Source organism: Ailuropoda melanoleuca, chromosome 7, assembly GCF_002007445.2.
Source record: "Ailuropoda melanoleuca isolate Jingjing chromosome 7, ASM200744v2, whole genome shotgun sequence".
Taxonomy (NCBI): domain Eukaryota; kingdom Metazoa; phylum Chordata; class Mammalia; order Carnivora; family Ursidae; genus Ailuropoda; species Ailuropoda melanoleuca.
The window spans coordinates 81,270,093-81,289,185 of NC_048224.1; the positions used below are offsets into that span (position 1 = coordinate 81,270,093).

The window sequence follows — 19,093 nt, forward strand, 5'->3', positions numbered from 1 at the left end:
ACCTTGCTTTCTAGCTCCCATCACAAAATGTCTTCTTCACAGAGGAAGGTGCGTGGGGAGTTTAGTTGGAATAGTATATCCCCAGCCCTTTGCTGGTAGCTCTGCAACTGAGAACATGGCTTCCAGGACAGAGCTTTCTGGGGCCCCCTCTCAGACACAGCCCAGAGCGGTTCTCACAGGAGACTACGTTGCCCTCATCACGGATGGCCTTTTCATGGTGAATTAGTTTCTTCCTGCTGCTGTAAAAATTCCCACAAATTTAGGGGCTTAAAACAGCACAAATTTATTCTCTTACAGGCTAGAGGTCAGAACTAAAATCAGTCTGCCTGGGATAAGTCAAGGTGTGGGCAGGGTTGATTTCTTCTGGAGGCTTGGAGGGGAGCATCCATCCCCTGGCCTTTACCAGCTTGCAGGGGCTGGCTGCACACCTGGCTTGTGGGCCCCGCCTTACGTCACCCCAACCTTCTGCTTCTGTCCTCCTATCTCCAGCTACTCACTCTGGTCTCTTGTCTGCCCTTTATAAGGACCTTTGTGATTACGTCAGTCCCACCTGGATGACCCAGGAACATCTCCCTATCTCAAAACCATAACTGAATCAAATCTGCTAAGTCCCTTTTGCCACATAAGGTAACATTCACAGGTTTTGGGGGTTAGGATGCAGACATTGTGGGGAGCCCATAATTCAGCCCACCACACACAGTATCACAAGGTGTTCCTGTCCTTCTTAGTAACCCAGCCTAATTTCCTTTTAAGCTTTATTATAATTGCCCAAAATCTATGGTGAACTCCGACTTAACTGTCATTTCCCAATTTCTTTAATTCTAGTTGCCACCCTCTAGTTTTGTGAAAGTGAAATTCTGTCTTGTCGGACAGCTTACTTTGTTTGGAAAGACTTTCTGATTATACAAAATTACCAGGTGGACACACAGAGTACTTTAACCCCGTAAGGACAAGGAATGGATAGCAAGTCTACATAAACATTGCTGATGGTCGAGTGACGTTTTCCTTCAATCAATCTATCAAGTCCTTAGTAAGCAACTGCTGTATACCAAGCAAAATGATATAAGACACACTTTCCGCCCTTTGGTAATTGGCAACCTAGCGCCGGGAAGATAGCGCAAACATGGGCCAGAGGGTGCTGGGCACTGAGTGCGTCATCTGGCATCTCGGTCCACCCGCAAGAGCAGCTCGGCACCGGCAGAGGGCGCACGTAGCTCTGGGCGCCACAGAGAGCTTCCCGGCGGAGGTTCCCCTGGAAGACAGCTTTAGACTCTGGCAGAGGATTGCTAAAGGCTGTCGTTTCACGCACAAGGAGAGTATTCAGGAAAGTCAGAAAGGGTAGTGGCCAGTAAAGGGGATGCCCCTGACTGAGGGGCAGGGTTTCTACTGAGAGGCCCTGGAAAGCCAGATGGACAGAAATCAAGGAGACTTGATCAGACGGGGTTCAAGAAGCAAGTGTTACCTCGCCTTGAGCTGAAGAGAGGCAAGCAGAAGCGTCCGAAGACGCAGTATAGCTGTGGTGGGGGGGGGGAGCCAGGAAGCGGCCCCTGAACTGCTGTGGGATGACACCAATCCGAGCTCCCCAGAGCCTCAGCAGGAGAGGCCCCCAGACCCCCAGACCCCCGATCTGACTTCCATGGTGGATCTGGCCCAGGGTCCCCTGTGGTTCACACGCATTCAGGTGACATCTGCTCCCACCTCCCCCCAGTCAAACATGGACCCCTCAGTTCCTCATCAACACCACGGGTTAGGGCAGTTCTCCTTGAAAGGGGCAGGGGGAGTGTGGTGGTGGTAAGGGGAGGGGTTGGGCAGACTCGCTTTGCAAATTAATTGATGTAGCCATTTTGGTTGACCTCCCAGGCCACAGAGCGTGTCAAAGCCTGCTGGTGATTCTCTTGAAGGAACTGCCCATGTTTGTGTATCCATCTGTTTGTCATTTGACAAAGAATACTGAGCATTTACTATGTCCCAGCCCGTGTCTGGGGATATAAAATAAACAGAGTCTCTCACGGAGCTTTCAGTCTGGTGGGAGACACAGACCTTCATCAAAGGGTTATACCAGCACACACGAACCAGAATTGTGGTAAGTTCTGGAAGGGAGGCCCGTGGTGTCACAGGGAAATTGTAAGGGGGGCATCTGAGCTGGCTGGGGCAGGGTGGCTTGGGGAGGGCTTTCTAGATCCCACATAGCTTCATTTGTCATACTCAGATACTCCAATGTCACCTCCTCAGAGAGGTCTTCTTGACCACCCTATCTCAACCATCACTGCTCTTAATCTCTGCCATGCATTAGCTGGCTGCCCTGTGTCTACTGTCGTCTAACACATGATTGTACACACACGCACACATATACACGCTTGCACACACGCACTCATACACATTCACTTGTGCACGCTTGCCCCTATCAGATCGTAGCTCCGTGAGGGGAGTAGCTTAGTCTATTTGGTTCATGCCCTGTGCCCTGTGTTAAGAACAGTGCCTACACCAACAACTGTTGACTGAATGATTGACAGATTGCGTAAATGAATGAAGTGGCAGTGAGCTGAGATCTTTAGGGGAATATGAGGCATCAAAATGTAAGGGCTGGGGGCTGCAGGGAGAGATTCAGGCTGAGGGAATGTCACGGGCAAACGATCTGTGCTGGAGGGGGTATAGCATTGGAAGGAGTTTAAAGACATCACTGATTTATTCTAAAGGTATTTGTGAGCACCTGTATGTGCTCAGAACTCTTCCAGGCCCTGAGAGTAGAACAGTAAGACCAGATCCCTGCCTTCAGAGCTTATAAATTTGGTGGGCAGGGGTGTCCAGACAGTAAGCAATCCTATGCTAATGCATATATATTCAAATGTAATAACGGGTCAGGTAATGATAAACCCTGCGAAGTAAAAGAGAGAGGGAGGGGCAGGAGGTGGGATTTTTAGTCAGAGAAAGCCCTGCAGAGGTGGTGATACTTGAACAGAGTCCTGAATGAGAGAGGGATTAAGCGAGACCAGGGGAAGGACTGGTCAGGCCAAGGAGAGAGCCTGCATGAAGGCCCTAGGCAGGAAGGCATCAGGGGACTTTGAGGGTGCAGAAAGGAATGTACTGGGTGGTCCTTGAAGGGTTCCGAACAGAAGGGTAGCACAATCTGATTTAATTTTTAAAAGATGACTGTGGCTGTTGGGTGGGGGTTTTACTGAAGAGCTCAAAGGGACGACTTGGGACCCCAGCTGGGTCACTCTGCTGTGGGCCAGACAAGAGGCATTGCTGGCTGCCCGGATGGGAGGACTGGGCTGCGACAAGAGGACTGGGTTGGGAGGGACTCTGAAGCAGGACTTCCAGGTCTTTAGGCTTGCTGGCAACTAGATGCAGACACACAGGGGTCTAGCCTGAGGCGCTTCTGACCACAGGTGCCCTTTACTAAGATAACAAAGGGGTTGGGCAGCAGGGGGTTTTCTGGAGCGCTATTGCAGAGGGAAACCAAAAGTTCCATTTTGTAAATGTGAACTCAGAGCTTTCCATGGACTTCAAGGTGGGAAATTAGACAGCTCTGTGTAGCGCTCAGGGGAGTGGCTGGACCTAGAGGTACAAAACCGGGAGCTGCCACCACAGAGACGGAATCTGAAGTCATGGGGAGAGGCAGTCGCTAAGGTATCAAGCGGAAATCGAAAGGGAAGTGAGGCGGTGAGCAGGCCAGAGTACCCCAATATTCAGAGGCTCGGGAGAGAGGGAGCATGTATGGTGTGAGGAAGAGCATTTAATGAGCTGAGGAAAATGCTCCAATTTCGGGGAACAGAGCACAGACAGTGGAGGAGGATGGTGTGGGGCCAGCAGGGCATGCGCCAAAGCCAGGTAAGAAAAACTGTCTTGATTTTGATTCAAAATGGTATTGTCTACGTCCAGAGAGCTCACTGACCTTACTCACCAAACCCAGCTCCGGATTCCTTCTGGGTGTTTCTAGAACTCAAGCACTCCTGAGAGGCAGTGGAGTGTAATGGACAGGGCAGCAAGGATCCCACAGGCAGCCATAGTGGCCAGGCGCCCCTTTCCCGGGGTGGGGCTGGGGCCAGGCCCTCACACCACCTCATCCAATGAGCAACCACCAGCTCTCACCTGGTGGTCCTGTGTGGACCCTGCAGCCCTGGGGGGTAAATGTGGGCTGGTGACTTAGGCTCTCTGGGCCTCATTTTTCTCAAATGAGAATATCATCTCAAATGATAAGCCTAGCTCTTAGCTTGCAGTGTGATGGCGAGGGGTAAATGACGGCTGCCTGGTAAAGTACCTGCTAGATGGTAATTGCTAACTGTGGCCATATTAAAGGGTGATGATTTGCCATCACTTAGAAGAGTCAAAAATTCTGTCGCACGCTCTCGAACAGCTGTGAGAGAGAAATCCTGGAATGTGTTAGACATGATTAGAGGTAGTACAGCCTCCTGCGATAACTGTTTGGAGGAAGACAGTACTGAACCAACGTAAGGTTAAGGATGTGCTCTTGAGTCAGGGGTCTGGCTTGAGTCTCGGCTGTTCCACTCAGTGGCTGGCTGGCCTTGGTCGTGCTGCTCAACTGCTCTCAGCCTCAGTTTCCTGATTGTAAAATGGCATGTCACCAGCGACCTATGGGGTATAGGAGCCCGTAGGACAACAACGCGCATACATACTCCACGGAGTGTCCGGCACACAGCAAACACACAATAAATAGCGCAGCCAACACTATTATGGGCTCATGAAAAACATCAGTATATCAGTTATGGTCCGTTGACTACAATGTGACAATTCTTTATTGTCATGCTTCCTCTACATATGGCCTCAGATCATCTGCTTTATTTGCAGCTTTTCTCAAAATTAAATGGAAGTATGGATTAGGTGAGATTTGAAGTTTGCTGAATTTGGTCTTCAGTGAGCCTTAGCAGGAGTGTCAGAGCTACTGTTTGATTTGACACCCCCATCTCCACTCTTGCCTGGCTTCTGTATGTAATTTGTAAAAGTGAATGTGTCTTCACTCTGCAGTCCCTGGACTCCTACCCCCGAAAATCATAGCCCTGTATGACACTGAAGGGAACTGCCTCTAGGGGAAGATGAATGACATTTTCATGGTTAATCCAGACCTAGGGAGGACTCGCACCTGAGTGCAGCGTGCTGAGCTGTGTTCTTCCATGTGATCTGGATTTGTGGGCATTCAAAGCCACATACCATGGCTTCCCTTACAGTGGAGCAAGCACACCGCGGGCTGTTGGTATGTGGTCATTTGGCCACATGGTGGCACTTCACGCCTAATAATTCTGTTGGTCCTCTTTCTACATCCCCAAAGGCTTGAAATTCAAACAGAAAGAGAAAGAAGCACGCCCTCTTTGAATGACATAGATACCATTGCCTGAAAGCATGGGGCTCCTAGGGAGGGTGAAAGCAAACTGGGTTCAATGAGGAAAAGTTCAGCTCTTGCTGTTTTCCTCAGTTCTAAGGGGAAGGTTCTGAAATAGAAAGACTCAGAGTTCCACATTGAGAACCCATTTTCCAGGGTTTTTTCATAACATTGCACCAACTCCAGGTCCAAAGTAAAATGTATCCACCAGTGCAGCAGATGAAAGAAAATGGGCCTCTGTGGGCCAGAATTTGACTTTCTTGGAAATAGAGATTTTTCTGAAGATACCACCTGATTTCAAGACAGGCCTCAGCTTCTTATAGAAAAAAGAAAGGGGTTATTACCCACCATTTTTATTCTTTTCTTGAGGCTATAGAGACTTGGGACTGAGCTTGAATACCAGCTCCTACACTAACTGCAGCCTCAAGGAAACTACTTCTCTGTATCTCAATGTTTTCATCTTTACAGGGAGTTAATGATAACAGGACCTACTTTATAGGATTGTGGAAAGGATGAAATAATATTAACTGGAACCAAATGAAACTGTTGGTATTCAAGTGTGTGCCAGGCATGTAGTGAGGCTCGGTAGAAGTGAGCTATTATTATCACAGCTAGCATGACAAGAGTACAACAAGCACTTATTATGAACATTTAGATAATAAACCAAGATAAATGAAAATGAAAACATAGCATACAAGTACTTGTGGGATGCAGCAAAAGCAGTACAAAGAGGGAAGTTCGTAGCAATAAACACCTACATTAAGAAGCAAGAAAGATCTCAAGTAAGCAACATAACTCTATGCCTTAAGGAGCTAGAGAAAGAAGAACAAATTGAGCCCCAAGCTAGAAGAGAAAAAGGAAATAATACAGATTAGGGCAGAAGTAAATGAATTAGAGATTGGGAAAAAAATAAAAAAGATTAACCTAATTATAAGTTGGGTTTTTGAAAAGATAAAATTGACAAAGTCTTAGCTAGACTAATCAGGGGGAAAAAAGAAAGGGCTCAAATCAGCAATATTATAAATGAAAAAGGAGACATTACAACCGATGCCACAGAAAGCCAAAGGATCATAAGAGGCTACAAGAACAACTATATGCTAACAAACTGGACAACCTAAAAGAAATGGAAAAATTCTTAGAAAGATACAACCTACCAAGACTGAAGAAAGAAAGGACTAGAATAGAAAGAAAGGAAGAAATAGAAAATCTGAATAGACCAATTACTAGTAAGGAGATTAAATCAGTAATAAAAATTCTCCTAATGGAGGAAAGCCCAGGACCAGATGGCTTCACTGATTAATTCTACCAAACATTTACAGAAGAATTAACAGCAATCATTTTCAAACTCTTCTAAAATATTGAAGAGGAGGGAACACACTCAAACTCATTTTATGAGGCCAGCATCATCCTGATACCAAAACCAGAAAAGGATACTACTAGAAAACCACAGGCCCATATGCCTGATAAATATAGAGGCAAAAAAATCCTCAATAAAATACTGGCAAACTGAATTAAAGGAGCACATTAAAAGGATCATTCACCGTGATCAAGTGGGATTGATTCCTGGACTGTAAGGATGGTTCAACATACGAAAATCAATCAATGTGATATATCAGATTAACAGAATGAAAGAAAATAATTATATAATCATCTCAATAGACATAGAAAAAGCATTTGACAAAATTCAACATTCATTCATGATAAATCCTCCTAACAAATTAGGTACAGAAGGAAAATATCTCAACATAATAAAGGCCATATAGGAAAGCCCATAGCTTAATGTCATGCTCAATGGTAGAAAGCTGAACTTTTCCTTTAAGATCAGTAACAAGACAAGGATGCCCACTCCCACCACTCTTATTCAACATAGTACTAGAAGTCGTAGTTACAGCCATCAGGCAAGGAAAAGAAATAATAGGCAAAAATAAGTAAATAGTAATAAAAGTAATAATAATAATAATAATAATAATAATAATAATAATAATAAGTGTTAGAAAAGCACAAAAAGGAAAAAGAAATAAAAGGTATTAGAGTGGGAAAGGAAGAAGTAAAATTGTGTCTATTTGCAGATGATATTTTATATATAGAAAATTCTAAAGATTCAACCATTCTAAAGACTCAACCAAAAAACTATTAGAATGAATCAATGAATTCAGTAAAGTTGTAGAAGACAAAACTAACATAAAAAAACAGTAGTATTTCTATACACTAACAATGAATTTTCTGAAAAGAAATAAATTGATTCCATTTATAGTAGCACCAAAAAATAATAAAATATATAGGAATAAATTTAAGGAAATGAAAGATCTCTACTCTGAAAACTATAAGACACTGATAAAAGAAATCTAAGAAGACACGAATAAATAGAAAGATTTCCTGTGTCCGTGCACTGGAAGAATTAATGTTAAAATGTCAATACTACCAAAAAGCCATCTATAGATTCAATGAAATCTTTATCAAGATTCCAATGGCATTTTTAAAAAAGATTTCATTTATTTATTTGTTGGGGGTTGGGGGAGACAGAGCACAAGCAGGGGAGTAACAGAGGGAGAGGGAGAAGCAGTCTCCCACTAAGCAAGGAGCCCGATGTGGGACTCCATCCCAGGACCCTGGGATCATGACCTGAGCCAAAGGTAGATGCTTACCCGACTGAGCCCCCCAGGTGTCCCTCCAATGGCATTTTTTACAGAAGAGAAAAAACATTCCTAATATTTATATGGAAGCACCAAAGACACCAAATAGGCAAAGAAATCCTGAGAAAGAAGAACAAAACAGGAGGAATCACATGTCCTGATTTCAAGCTATACTGTAAAGCTATAGTCATCAAAATAGTATGGTATTGGCCTCAAAACAGACAAACAGACCAATGAAACAGAATCGAGAGCCCAGAAATAAACCCAAGTATATACAGTCAATTAATATTTGACAAGAGAGCCGAGAATACTTAATGGAGAAAAGACAGTCTCTTCAATAAATGGTCCTGGGATAATTGGATATTCCCATGGAAAGGAATGAAATTGGATCCACATCTTACACCACCCACAAAAAATTTACTCCAATGGATTGAAGACCTAAATGTAAGACCTGAAAACATGAAACTCCTAGAAGAAAACATAGGAATAAAGCTCCTTGACATGCGTCTTGGAAATGATTTTTTTTTAAAGATACAGCACCTAAAGCACAAGCAACAAAATAAAAAATGAACACACAGAACTACATTACACTGAAAAGCTACTACATAGCAAAAGATGACATCAATCAAATGAAAAGACAATCCGTAGAATGGGAAAAATATTTGCAGATTATACATCTGATAAAGGGTTAATATCCAAAATATATAAGGAATTCACCAACAACAAAACCTCCAAAATCAACAACAAAAACCTCCAAAAATCAATCCAATTAAAAAATCAACAAAGGATCTAAATAGACATTTTACCAAAGAAATAGGCAAAAGGTATTAAGGAGGGCACATATTGCATGGAGCACATACTCAAACAACGAATCATGGGACACTACATCAAAAACTAAGGATGTACTGTATGGTGACTAACATAACATAATAAAGAAAATAGACAAAAGGCCAACAGGTACATGAAAAGATGCTGAGCTTCACTAAGCAACAGGGAAATGCAAATTAAAACCACAGTGAAATATCACCTCACATCTGTTACAATGGCCACCATGAAAAGACAAGAAGTAATCAATGCTGGCATGGATATGGAGAGTGGGAACACTTGTGCTCTGTTGGTGAGATTGTGAATTGGTACAGCTGCTATGGCAAACTGTATGGAGTATGGAGGAGCCTCAGAAAATTAAAAATAGAACTACCAAATCATCCAATAATTCCACTTCTGGGAATATACCCAACAGATATGAAAACACTAACTTGAAAACATAGCTGCACCCCATGTTCATAGCAGCATTATTTACAGTAGCCAAGCCATGGAAACAACCTAAGTGTCCATCAATGGATGAAGGGAAAAAGAAGTTGTGGGGTACACACACATGCACGCATATGCACAGACACAGTGGAGTATACTCAGACATTAAAAACAAGGAAATCCTACCATCTGCAAAAATATAAATGAGCCTAGGAGGCATTATGCTATGTGAAATAAGTCAGACAAAGAAAGAAAAATACTGTATGATGTCACATATATGTAAAATCCTTAAAAAAAAAAAAGAACTCCTAGAAAAAGAGATCAAACTTGTGATAACCAGAGGTGGAGGGGGGAGGGAGGTGAAATTGGAGGAAGGTGGTCAAAAAGGACAAGTTCCAGTTCTGAGATGAGTAAGCCCTAGGGATGTAATGAACCGCATGATGACTGCAGCCGGCACTGCTGTATGGTATACAGCAAAGTTGTCAGAGAAGTATATTCTGTGAGTTCTCATCGCAAGAGAAATTTGTTTTCCTTTTTTCTTTCTTTTTCTTGTATCTCAATGAGACGTGGATGTTAGCTGAACCGACTGTGGTAATCACTTCAGACGCTACGTACGTCCTACCATCATGCTGTAGACCTGAAACCAAGATGCCAATTATTTCTCAATAAAACTGGAAGAAAAAAAGGAATCACCCTGTCTTCTGGAAATGTTTTCCTGAAGATTCATACAGAGAAGTGACCCTGTTATTTCTGCACGCTGAAGTTCCAAATATGAAAACACGCCTGAAAGAAATCTGGCTCTATTTCGCAGCTAGATCCTCAGCCAGGCAATCGGTATGTCAAGCCATCTTTCGGTGAGATACTAGTCCCCCCACGGAGGAAATCAAGGCCAACCCCGCAGCACGTGCGGTGCGAGTCAAGTTACGCAGGACTCACCTCTCCGAGAGCACCCTATGCCTTGGGCTGAAACCAAACCTCCTCTCTTTCTCTCGGATGCACTCACATCAAAGTTTATGTCTCCTACGTCCCAGTCCCTCTTCGCAAGCCAGGTGCATACTAGCTAATCTCAGTCTCCTCCTCTTGGGCTCCCCAAGAGTAAGGCAGCTACAGTCTTAGAAATGCAAAGACCAACAAACAAAAACCACGTAATGGTTATATTTTATCAGAGAAAATCTTCTTCCCATGTACTCTTTCCTTGCCCTCTTGCTCTCCTTTCTTTCCTCAAACCACACAGATCGACTCCAGTAACCTCCTGATGGTTTCTCACCCCCCACCCCCGTCATGTGCAAAATGAAAAGTTTCAGTTTCTCATGACACTTGAGACCTAGACCGTAGACCATAGGAGCTGACAGGTGTCGTATAGGATCGCATCACATACCACAGACTATGTATAAAGGAGTGTGTGTTTGCAGACATACATCAATTTGGGGAATGAGTTTCTTCAATGCACCCAACACGGGTTAAAAGTGAAGCCAGATACAGAAGAGAACGTGCTGTCTGATGTAATTTATATGAAGTCTCAAGTTCAAGAGCCAGCAAAACTAATCTATGGAGATTATCAGAACAGTCCTTGGGGGTGGGGGGGGGCGGCTGAGAAGGCACAAGGGAGCTTTCTGTGATGACGGAGGCCATTTATCTTCTTACTGGGGTGTGGGCTGGTGAACTACCCAGGTGGGGACAGTTGGCATAGCTCACCGAACTGGACCCTGAAGACCAAAAGAAGTAGCTGTGAAAAGTGACCCTCAGAACAACAGTTACAGCCGGGCAGGGGGCCCCTTTTGTCACAGAAGAGAGAAGGGAATTTCCATATATGGGAAGTTCCTCCCTAGGCTGCCTCTGCCATTGAAAAACATGTAAAACGTCAGCCAATTTTCCAGGCAGTTTCAAAATCCAGGGACGTTTTTCTCCATGCACACACTGCCTATGTCTTTTCAAATGTTTACAGGGTATTTACAAAAAGTAGTCCTTTGGGTGGCAGTTGTAATTAGGAAAACTGGCAGTGAAAATTAACACATACCATAAAAGAGAGATAATTGCTCCACTGCCATATACAATATTATTATCAAATGGTATTCGCTGAGGAATCCAATTGGTCCATACAAGCTCCAACTCGTTGTTCTAGGAAAGATCCCCCCTTCTCGTTACCCTGAGGAGGAAGCTGCCGCAGCCCACGAATGATCTGCCATATGGTACTTAACATCAGAATCAGAATGAGCCTGTGCTTTTTGTGTGAGATACCGAAATTTATTAGAAAATCAGAAAGCCTAATTTCCACTAAGTTCCTGAGACCTGCCATCTGCTGCGTGAGAAAGAAAATGGTTTGTTTTTTTTTTTAACCATTTACTTATTGTGAAATGTAAGAGTGCTGGCGTGTTTGAAAAAGCAGGGTTGAGGGCTGGGGGTGCAAAAGAGAGAGCCGGAGCAGGCCCACTTGGCAGGGGAGAAAAGACTGTCAGCTGAATGGTGGTGGGGGCCTGGGAAGCATAATTATGGAAATCACCTAGTCCAGAGCCTTTTCTTCTCCTCCTGAACACATGTTCCTTCCGCACAGGAATAGCGCAGAGAGAGGCCAGCTTTTGAGAATAAGCAGTCTCCGTTTCAGAAAGGAAGAAGAAGGGTCTTAAATAAGTACCAGTCTGTCTGAGTATTGGGTCTTTCCATGGAGGGGGCGGTGTGAGGAAGACAGGAGGAGGGGTGACAGACAAGGGAGCCTACTGGGTGGGGAGGCAAGGCGAGCTTTCTAAGGGGGGGATGCAGAAAAGGCGGGGAGGGGTAGGCCTGGAGAGGGATCTGAGGGGTGGGGGTGGGGTGGGGAGGAAAGCCTACTGAGAGGGGAGAAATCTTGCAACAGCATTTGGAATTTGTATGTGTTGGGTGTTGGGGGTACAAAGATAAAGATGCTTTGTGCTTTAAGGAGGGCATGGCAGATGCCCAGCCATTCATTTCAGGGGCATGCCCCCGTCCCTGGCGTCGTAGGTTCACGAGATGCTGCCATGGCCAGTGTCACGTCCATGGGGCTGTCCTACATGTCTGCAGAGCCGTGCAAGCTCAAGCACTTACCCAACCCCTTGAGCTTTATTGTACTTACTTTTACTCTTGTTTTTACACCAAAGCCCGCCTATCTGTTAGAGGTGCTGTTGGCACCATCCACTGGACATGGTTGGGGACTGGCTTTCTCACCTCTGATCACAACACTGAGGAACTAGAGCCCTAGGAGACAGGTTACCAGAGCCTGAATGGAGTGCAGATGGGGAGGAAGGTAAGGCTTTAAGGCACCAGGGAGTCTCACATTATAACATCACAGAGTCAAGTTCTGGTCAAGGCAGGCCATCTTTGGACCGCGTCCAAGGAGGCTTAATTAAAGAAGAACTAAAAAGACCTCTCAAAAGGCAATTTCATCTGCGAGGCAGTCTTCCAGCAGGATCCCAGGGGCATCCCGAAAGTCAAGGTCAGGGTTCTAAGAGTGCTCTTGGGGGCAGAGGGCCCTGTGGCTGGCCACCTGGGAGCAGAGCCCACATCTCAGGCATAGGTGCTCACCATGGGGACATCACACAGGAAGGTGACTAACTGTGACCTGTCAAATGAAAGGATAAATGTCTTTGCAAAAGCCTCCTGGGCTTCAGGAATCCTGGCCTCCCACTTCGGCCAAGCTAGGAAAGAATGTGTCATAGAGAATGAGATGCCAACCTCTCTGTGGGGGAGCTGAGTGGGAAAGGGAGCAAAGTGAGTTTCGGAATTTGCAGCCAGATTAGGTGGGAAGCAAAAGGAAGCCCCAGAGTCCAGCACGGTCAGGATGGGCTTGCCCCCAGGCCTTCCCCCACAGGAGGGGAGCAGCCCACTGAGGGCTCTGTGGCTCTCTGCTGGCTCCAGGCCCCGGAGGCTCCAAGCTGCCAGCACGGTGCTGTTATCATGTTGGCACCTTTGGGAAAAGTTCAAGTTTCAGGCTCAACCCCCAAGGAATGAGCGGTGGGGAGGTGCACCCCAAGGGGAATGTGGCAGCGGGGCCCATGCATTAGCTGGTGGGGGCAGCCTTACTTCTCACTCCCTTGGTGACTAAGGACTCAACAGTCAGCTCCTTGCTGGAAGGCCGTGATCAGCTCCTGATTTCCCTGTGGACGCCCCGACGCTACAAGACAGGCTTCGGGAGCTGTCGGGGGTTCTTCTGAATGACCGGGGGCTGATGTGTCGGTCAGGACCTTGGTGCTCCTGCGCGACTGCTTCTGCCCGAAGGCAGCCTCTGCAGCAACATGGTAAGGGCCTCCCAGCGTCCTCTGTCCTCCCTTCCCCTCAGCGTCCGTGTGTAGAGCACCTCGTGCTCAAAATGCACATTCCCCAAGCAGAACGGGTATCCTTTCCCGAGCATGCGCTCCGTGCTCAGGGCTTCGTAGCTACCATCTCATTTAAGCCTTACCTTAAACCAGCGAGGAAGGGGCCATTCTCTATCCCCATTTTCCAGATGAAACCACTGAGGGATGAATGGGATTTGGTGGAAGGTGCGGGGTCAAACAGCCGGTAAAATGTGGGGTTGGCCAGCAAGCTGGGTAGCTGGAAGCATTCCTCTACAACCCTAAGAATAGTTCTTCTAGAGTAAGCACCATTATTTCAGTTTAGCTCTTAAGCGGAGTGGGCTCAGAGAGGGTAGGCAATTTACCCAAAGCCACGGAGCTCTAAGGCACAGAGATGGAAAGCCATCTGGCTCCAGAGGGAAAGCTGTTTCCTCTGAGCCGCACCCCCTCTCTGGGCTCACTGAGGCTGGATTACATTATGGGGCCCCATCCCCCCGCCAACAGATGGCAGGCCCCGGGAGCAGGATTAGATATGGAACGTGCAAAGTGATCTTTGCAGGAGAAATACTTAGCCAAACTTAACATTTTCTGACTTTTTCTAAAAAGGAAACAAATACTTTTTTTGAACACTGGTGTTTCTTAAAGGTACCGCGGCTACTATCCAAGTAGCTCTCAAAAGATTTGGGTGCCACCAGCCAGTGAGGGTCCCTACCTACCTGACGATGTAACTGTTTTAACAGCGCTGGCTCCTGAGCGCTAGAGAATCTGGGAGCTATTTGTCGCTCTTGCCCATTCCAATCAGGCTCTCAAATGTATAAGGAGTGTGTCTTCATGAGAATCCCCTGAACTGGTGTGTGAGAAGCAGGTACAAAAAACCTCTCCCATAGGCAGGGCCAGCCAGTCAGTCCCGTCTTTCTGCTCTCTCCAGGGGCGGAGAAAGTCCCGATTTTAATATTCAGGAGAAAGCATATTTATAACCAGCCAAGGGTGAGGGGGCTGCTCTCCAACCCAAACGTTTGGAGCCCCCAAATGGTCACCTGTGCCACTGGCTTCAGAGACCACTGAATGCCAAAGACCCAGCACTGGTCCTAGAGCGCATGTCCCACTGACCCTCAACTCATTAAACGATGAGATACTTGATCCCACGTGGTTATAAGCCACCAGCCGACTCCCCTGTGCCTTGCTGTCCTCTGTCACACACTAGGAGGCTTAGGCGGCAGGCACTCTCTTGCAAACATTGCTAGGATAAACAGTTGCTATCTTTGTTAACATTGAATTGATTTTAAATGCCTGGAGGTATTTAAACATTTTCATGCTTTCAAACTCCAGGATTCAGTTCAGTACTTACTTTTTTCAATAAGTATTTATTAAATACCTACTATGTGCCAGATACCATCTTGACAGTTTACTTGCAATCCAGATAAATTACACCTACTTCCTGTCCCCAAGGAACTTACAATTTAGCAAAGGAGAGGGGGAAAAAAGGATATGCAAAAATGACGTGTGTGTGTGTGTGTGTGTGTGTGTGTGTGTGTGTGTGTGTGTGTATGGGTAGGTGTGTTGACAGATGGGTATGTAGATGGATAAATGGGAAATACGTGAGTGCACTTGTGGTAATGTAACAATCCTGTGGTGATAAGGACACAGACGGATAGAGTGGTGAGCCTGAGACACAGGGAATGGCAGCCAGTATCTGGCAGAGGCAATGGGGCTGGCTCGAGAGACAAGGCAACAATGGAGCCAAGACTTGGCGCAGAGTGACTGAGCAAAGGGGGAGGAAACACCATGAGAGAAGTGCCATCTGTATTTGGGGAGAGGCAGAGGGCATTTTGGGTTAGCTTAAGGCAGCAGTGGTAGGGATAACAGAAACATAAATTTCGATGGTTCGAGAGAGTGCTTTGAATGCCAGGCTACGGTGTAGTCTCATAAATGAGTCACATGTGTGTGGGGGTGCAGGTGGAGCCAGGACGAGATGGGGTGAAGGGAAAAGACTACATTTTGGTATGGAACTGGAAACACAGCCAAGCAGGGTGTACATTCTGTTCCCAGAAAGAGCTGTTAGAGCTCAGACCCTTCTTCTTCTGTCGGTATTGCCTTCTTTCCCTTGAAGAAATCCCCACAAGCATCCAAACTTATAAGTCTTGAGCCTTATATTTTTGAGACAGAAGGATTCTTTATGAAGTTTTCTTCTTTTTTTTTTTAACCTGAGTTCCCTTGGTGCTTTCAAATCTAGTCCAATCACCACAGCCCCCAGGTTAGGTGTCCCTGCGCTGTAAGATGGGTGGCCCGCATGGGTTGCTTGCTTCACCAAGCAGAGGCTTTTATAAGCCCTTTTTTATTTAAAAAAAATTTTTTTTATCTGGAGGAGGAAAGAAGGAAGATCACAGATTAACAAGCAAACCAGGTAGAAAACTCTGCTAATCCCATTGCTCTTTCTTTATTGTTAGTTTTTCTCCCTTTATTTTCCTCCACTTCTGATGACTTCCTCCACAAACACACCATTCCTGACTCATTTTTTATAAAGAAAAGAAAATTGTCCTTTCACTGCCTTTTTGACGTGGCATGAGGTGAGTGCCCTTCCTGGTCCCCGTCTCTAACTACCCCCCCATGCCCTTGTTGTGTGTGTTTTTTTTTTTTTAAGATTTTATTTATTTATTTGACAGAGACAGCCAGCGAGAGAGGGAAACACAAGCAGGGGGAGTGGGAGAGGAAGAAGCAGGCTCATAGCGGAGAAGCCTGATGTGGGGCTCGATCCCAGGACTCCGGGATCACGCCCTGAGCCGAAGGCAGACGCCCAACGACTGCGCTACCCAGGCGCCCCCCTTGTTGTGTTTTTGAACTCTTTGTTCTAACCAAACCATTCCTGATTTTGAAGATGATTACAATGAACCTCTTCTAATTCTAGTCTGATTTCAAATTTAGCTTCTAGGTTTTCTTTATGAAATGACTTCTCTAAGTGGAGAAGAAGCATAACTATCAAACCAATAAACTCACAAGAAACAGGGAAAAAGTATAATTCATTTCCTCAAGAAGATGTCTTTGCACTTTTTCTAAAAGACACTGTTCAGATGTCTAGGACTGGGGATTTTGTGCTCATTATCCATACTTTCCCTCTTGTCTCGTGTTCTAGTACGGATTTATCAACACCTGTCTGCAATCTCTTGTGATAGAGAAATTTGGTGAAGAGACCTGGGAAAAGCTGAAGTAAGTATACTTAAGGAAAGATGGAGAACCCCCAGTGGTAAGACTCCAGTCTTTTGAAGGTCATGGGTTTTTACTAACTTTTTTGATTAAGACAGTTGGTTATTACTAGGGACAGCAGTTCAAATACCTTAAATATAACAACTAGATACAGAAAAAATCCACTATACTGTGTCTGTGTTTAAGGAAGGTACTGGTCTCAATTCCTAAACACCAGCCCATGTGAATACGTATTCTTTTAACTTCATGAATGAATTATCATTCACTCCTCTTGATCACAGAAGAAAAAGCAACCACATTATTTTCATCGTACATTAATGGAGCTGCCAAAACCTCACAGAAGAGGGGTATCCCTTTTGAGTTTAGCCAGAATCCCTCTTTAGGAATTTTTTTTTTTGAGAGGGAGAGAGAATCTTAAGCAGGCTCCATCCGCACCCCATATGGAGCCCCACACAGGGCTTGATGTCATGACCCTGAGCTGAAATTAAGAGTCAGCCACCCAGGCGCCTCCCTCGTTAGGTATTCTTCGGTTACCTGTTAACGGTTTTCCTCTCTGCTTCCACCCAGCGAGTGCTGAACACCATTGTACATCTTCATGTGATCTCCTGTCTGCCTCCTATAACCTTGTGCTATCCGTCTGCCTTCTTGGAGGCTCCTGGACTTAAAATGTTAGGTCTGACAGGTCTCCGAGATCTCTAGGTCTGTGAAGAGGGAAGAGTAAAAAAATATGGAAAAATGATTGGCTTCCTCAGTTAATCAATGACATGCAAATTGAAACAAATTGGCACTCCCTTGCCTATTCAGTCTACAAAATGATGAAACGATAATAACCAGTTCTGGTTAAGATGCCGCAAAATGGGTAATTGCTGATGGCATCGTAAGTCAGCGCAGCCCTTTTGGAAAGCAATTTGACAACATGTACCAAAAGCTGCAAAAATGATGAAATCCTTTAAAGCAGTAATTTCATCCTAGAGAATTTATTCTTGAGAATCTAGTCCTTAGAAACAAACATATCTATACACACACACACACACAAAGATGTAACATAGCCTTATACTTATAAATAATAAAAGAAAAAATTATCTTCAGCGTTCAAAAATAAACCAAAAGCCAAACGGAATGACAAGAAATATGCATCATTATCCGTGATGCTCACAAAAATTGTGGAGCAACCTGCAAAATTTTATAATATTAAGTCCCAAAGACATGAAAGTTAACAACATCAACAGCAACAACAACAAAAAGACACAGACTTATGTAGTTACTGGGTGGATCACACAAATGAAGAAAAGAGAAAGACCAAACTAGTAATGACTAGTAATGGAACTAGAAAGATGAAGTGCTGGATGACTTTTTTCCTGCTATTTCCCAAATTTTCTGTATTTTTCATGGCTTTTGTAATGTCAAAACAGTTTAAAATGCTCAGTGCAAACTTTCCTTTGCTCCTTCCTATTCCCGTTTAACAAATAAGATAATTAGAGCTGAGAGCGTGGGGGACTTACAGTCACGGGGCTAAATTAAGAGGAGGCAGGGAGGCCCCACAGCCCCAGGCCCCTGCTCCATGCCCTGCACAGCTGCCAACTGCTCAAGCTTCTCCCGTCAGACCCTCTTCCAGAAAGGCAGCCCCGGGCCATTGCCACAGCATCTCCGGGGTAATTTCCTTTAAAGCACCACAGGTTTGGGTGGGAACAAGCACCTCTGGCCTCAGAGAGGCAAAGAATACTCACTTATAAATATTTCAAGGAGAAATGCTGAATAATTATGATCAGAGAAAACTTGGGCTGGTCGGTGCTTGAGAGATCCTCTGGCCCAGATCAATTGCAGCCCAGAAAGGTTAAGTGACTTGCTAAAGAGAGCAAGTAGGCAACAGGGCCAGGGTGCAGATGTCCATGTCTTAAAGTGCTCCTTTTCAAGCCCTTAGGCTGCCCTGGGGGGAGAAGCATTTGAAGACTAGGAGATTGTCTTTTAAAATTGCTATTATATTGTAAAGAGTAAACTCAGCAAGAAGAGGAAGGAAAAGAATAGTCTTATCTTAGGTACCAACTTTGGGCCAGGCCCCTTCCATTATGATCTTATTAAAGCCCCAAGCAAAATACTGGCAGGGCAGGTTTCCATCTCTTTGGAAAAACACTGGAGGATTAAATGATTGAATAAGCCATTTTGCCTGGGTGATTCAGTATCTATAGAAATACTGCGTGTATACCTGGAACATAGGAGCTAGGTGCCAAAGGCCCATGTCAGACGGGAAATGGATCATTTGCTCTGCAAACTAGAGAGAAGCAGGTCAGTCTGCCAGAGAGCCAGTGGCCCCTACCAGGGGACGGTCAGTCTTAGGAGGAAGAGGAGGAAGGTAGGTGTGGCAAGCACAGTCAGGCCATTGGGTT

At 45.2% G+C, this 19,093-nt stretch overlaps 1 protein-coding gene and 1 long non-coding RNA gene across 6 annotated transcripts in view; one reads left to right on the top strand and one right to left on the bottom strand.

The window, feature by feature from the left end:
* Positions 1-19,093, bottom strand: part of LOC117803087 — a 60,349-nt gene that overhangs the window by 20,802 nt on the left and 20,454 nt on the right. For 3 of the 4 annotated variants that reach the window (XR_004626721.1, XR_004626720.1, XR_004626718.1), the window contains one exon: positions 17,244-17,410. This is a non-coding gene — a long non-coding RNA (uncharacterized LOC117803087). Of the gene's footprint in view, positions 1-9,261; positions 9,860-17,243; positions 17,411-19,093 lie in introns of those variants that run through there. The other variant, XR_004626719.1, reaches the window with a different exon arrangement.
* The window catches only part of LOC100468070 (guanylate cyclase soluble subunit beta-2), a 69,675-nt gene continuing 64,047 nt past the window's right edge, over positions 13,466-19,093 (top strand). For both annotated transcript variants that reach the window (XM_034665110.1, XM_034665109.1), the window contains exons 1-2: positions 13,466-13,472; positions 16,639-16,712. In XM_034665110.1, the coding sequence (XP_034521001.1) occupies positions 13,470-13,472; positions 16,639-16,712 (77 nt within the window). In that variant the 5' untranslated portion in view covers positions 13,466-13,469. The remainder of the gene's footprint in view (positions 13,473-16,638; positions 16,713-19,093) is intronic.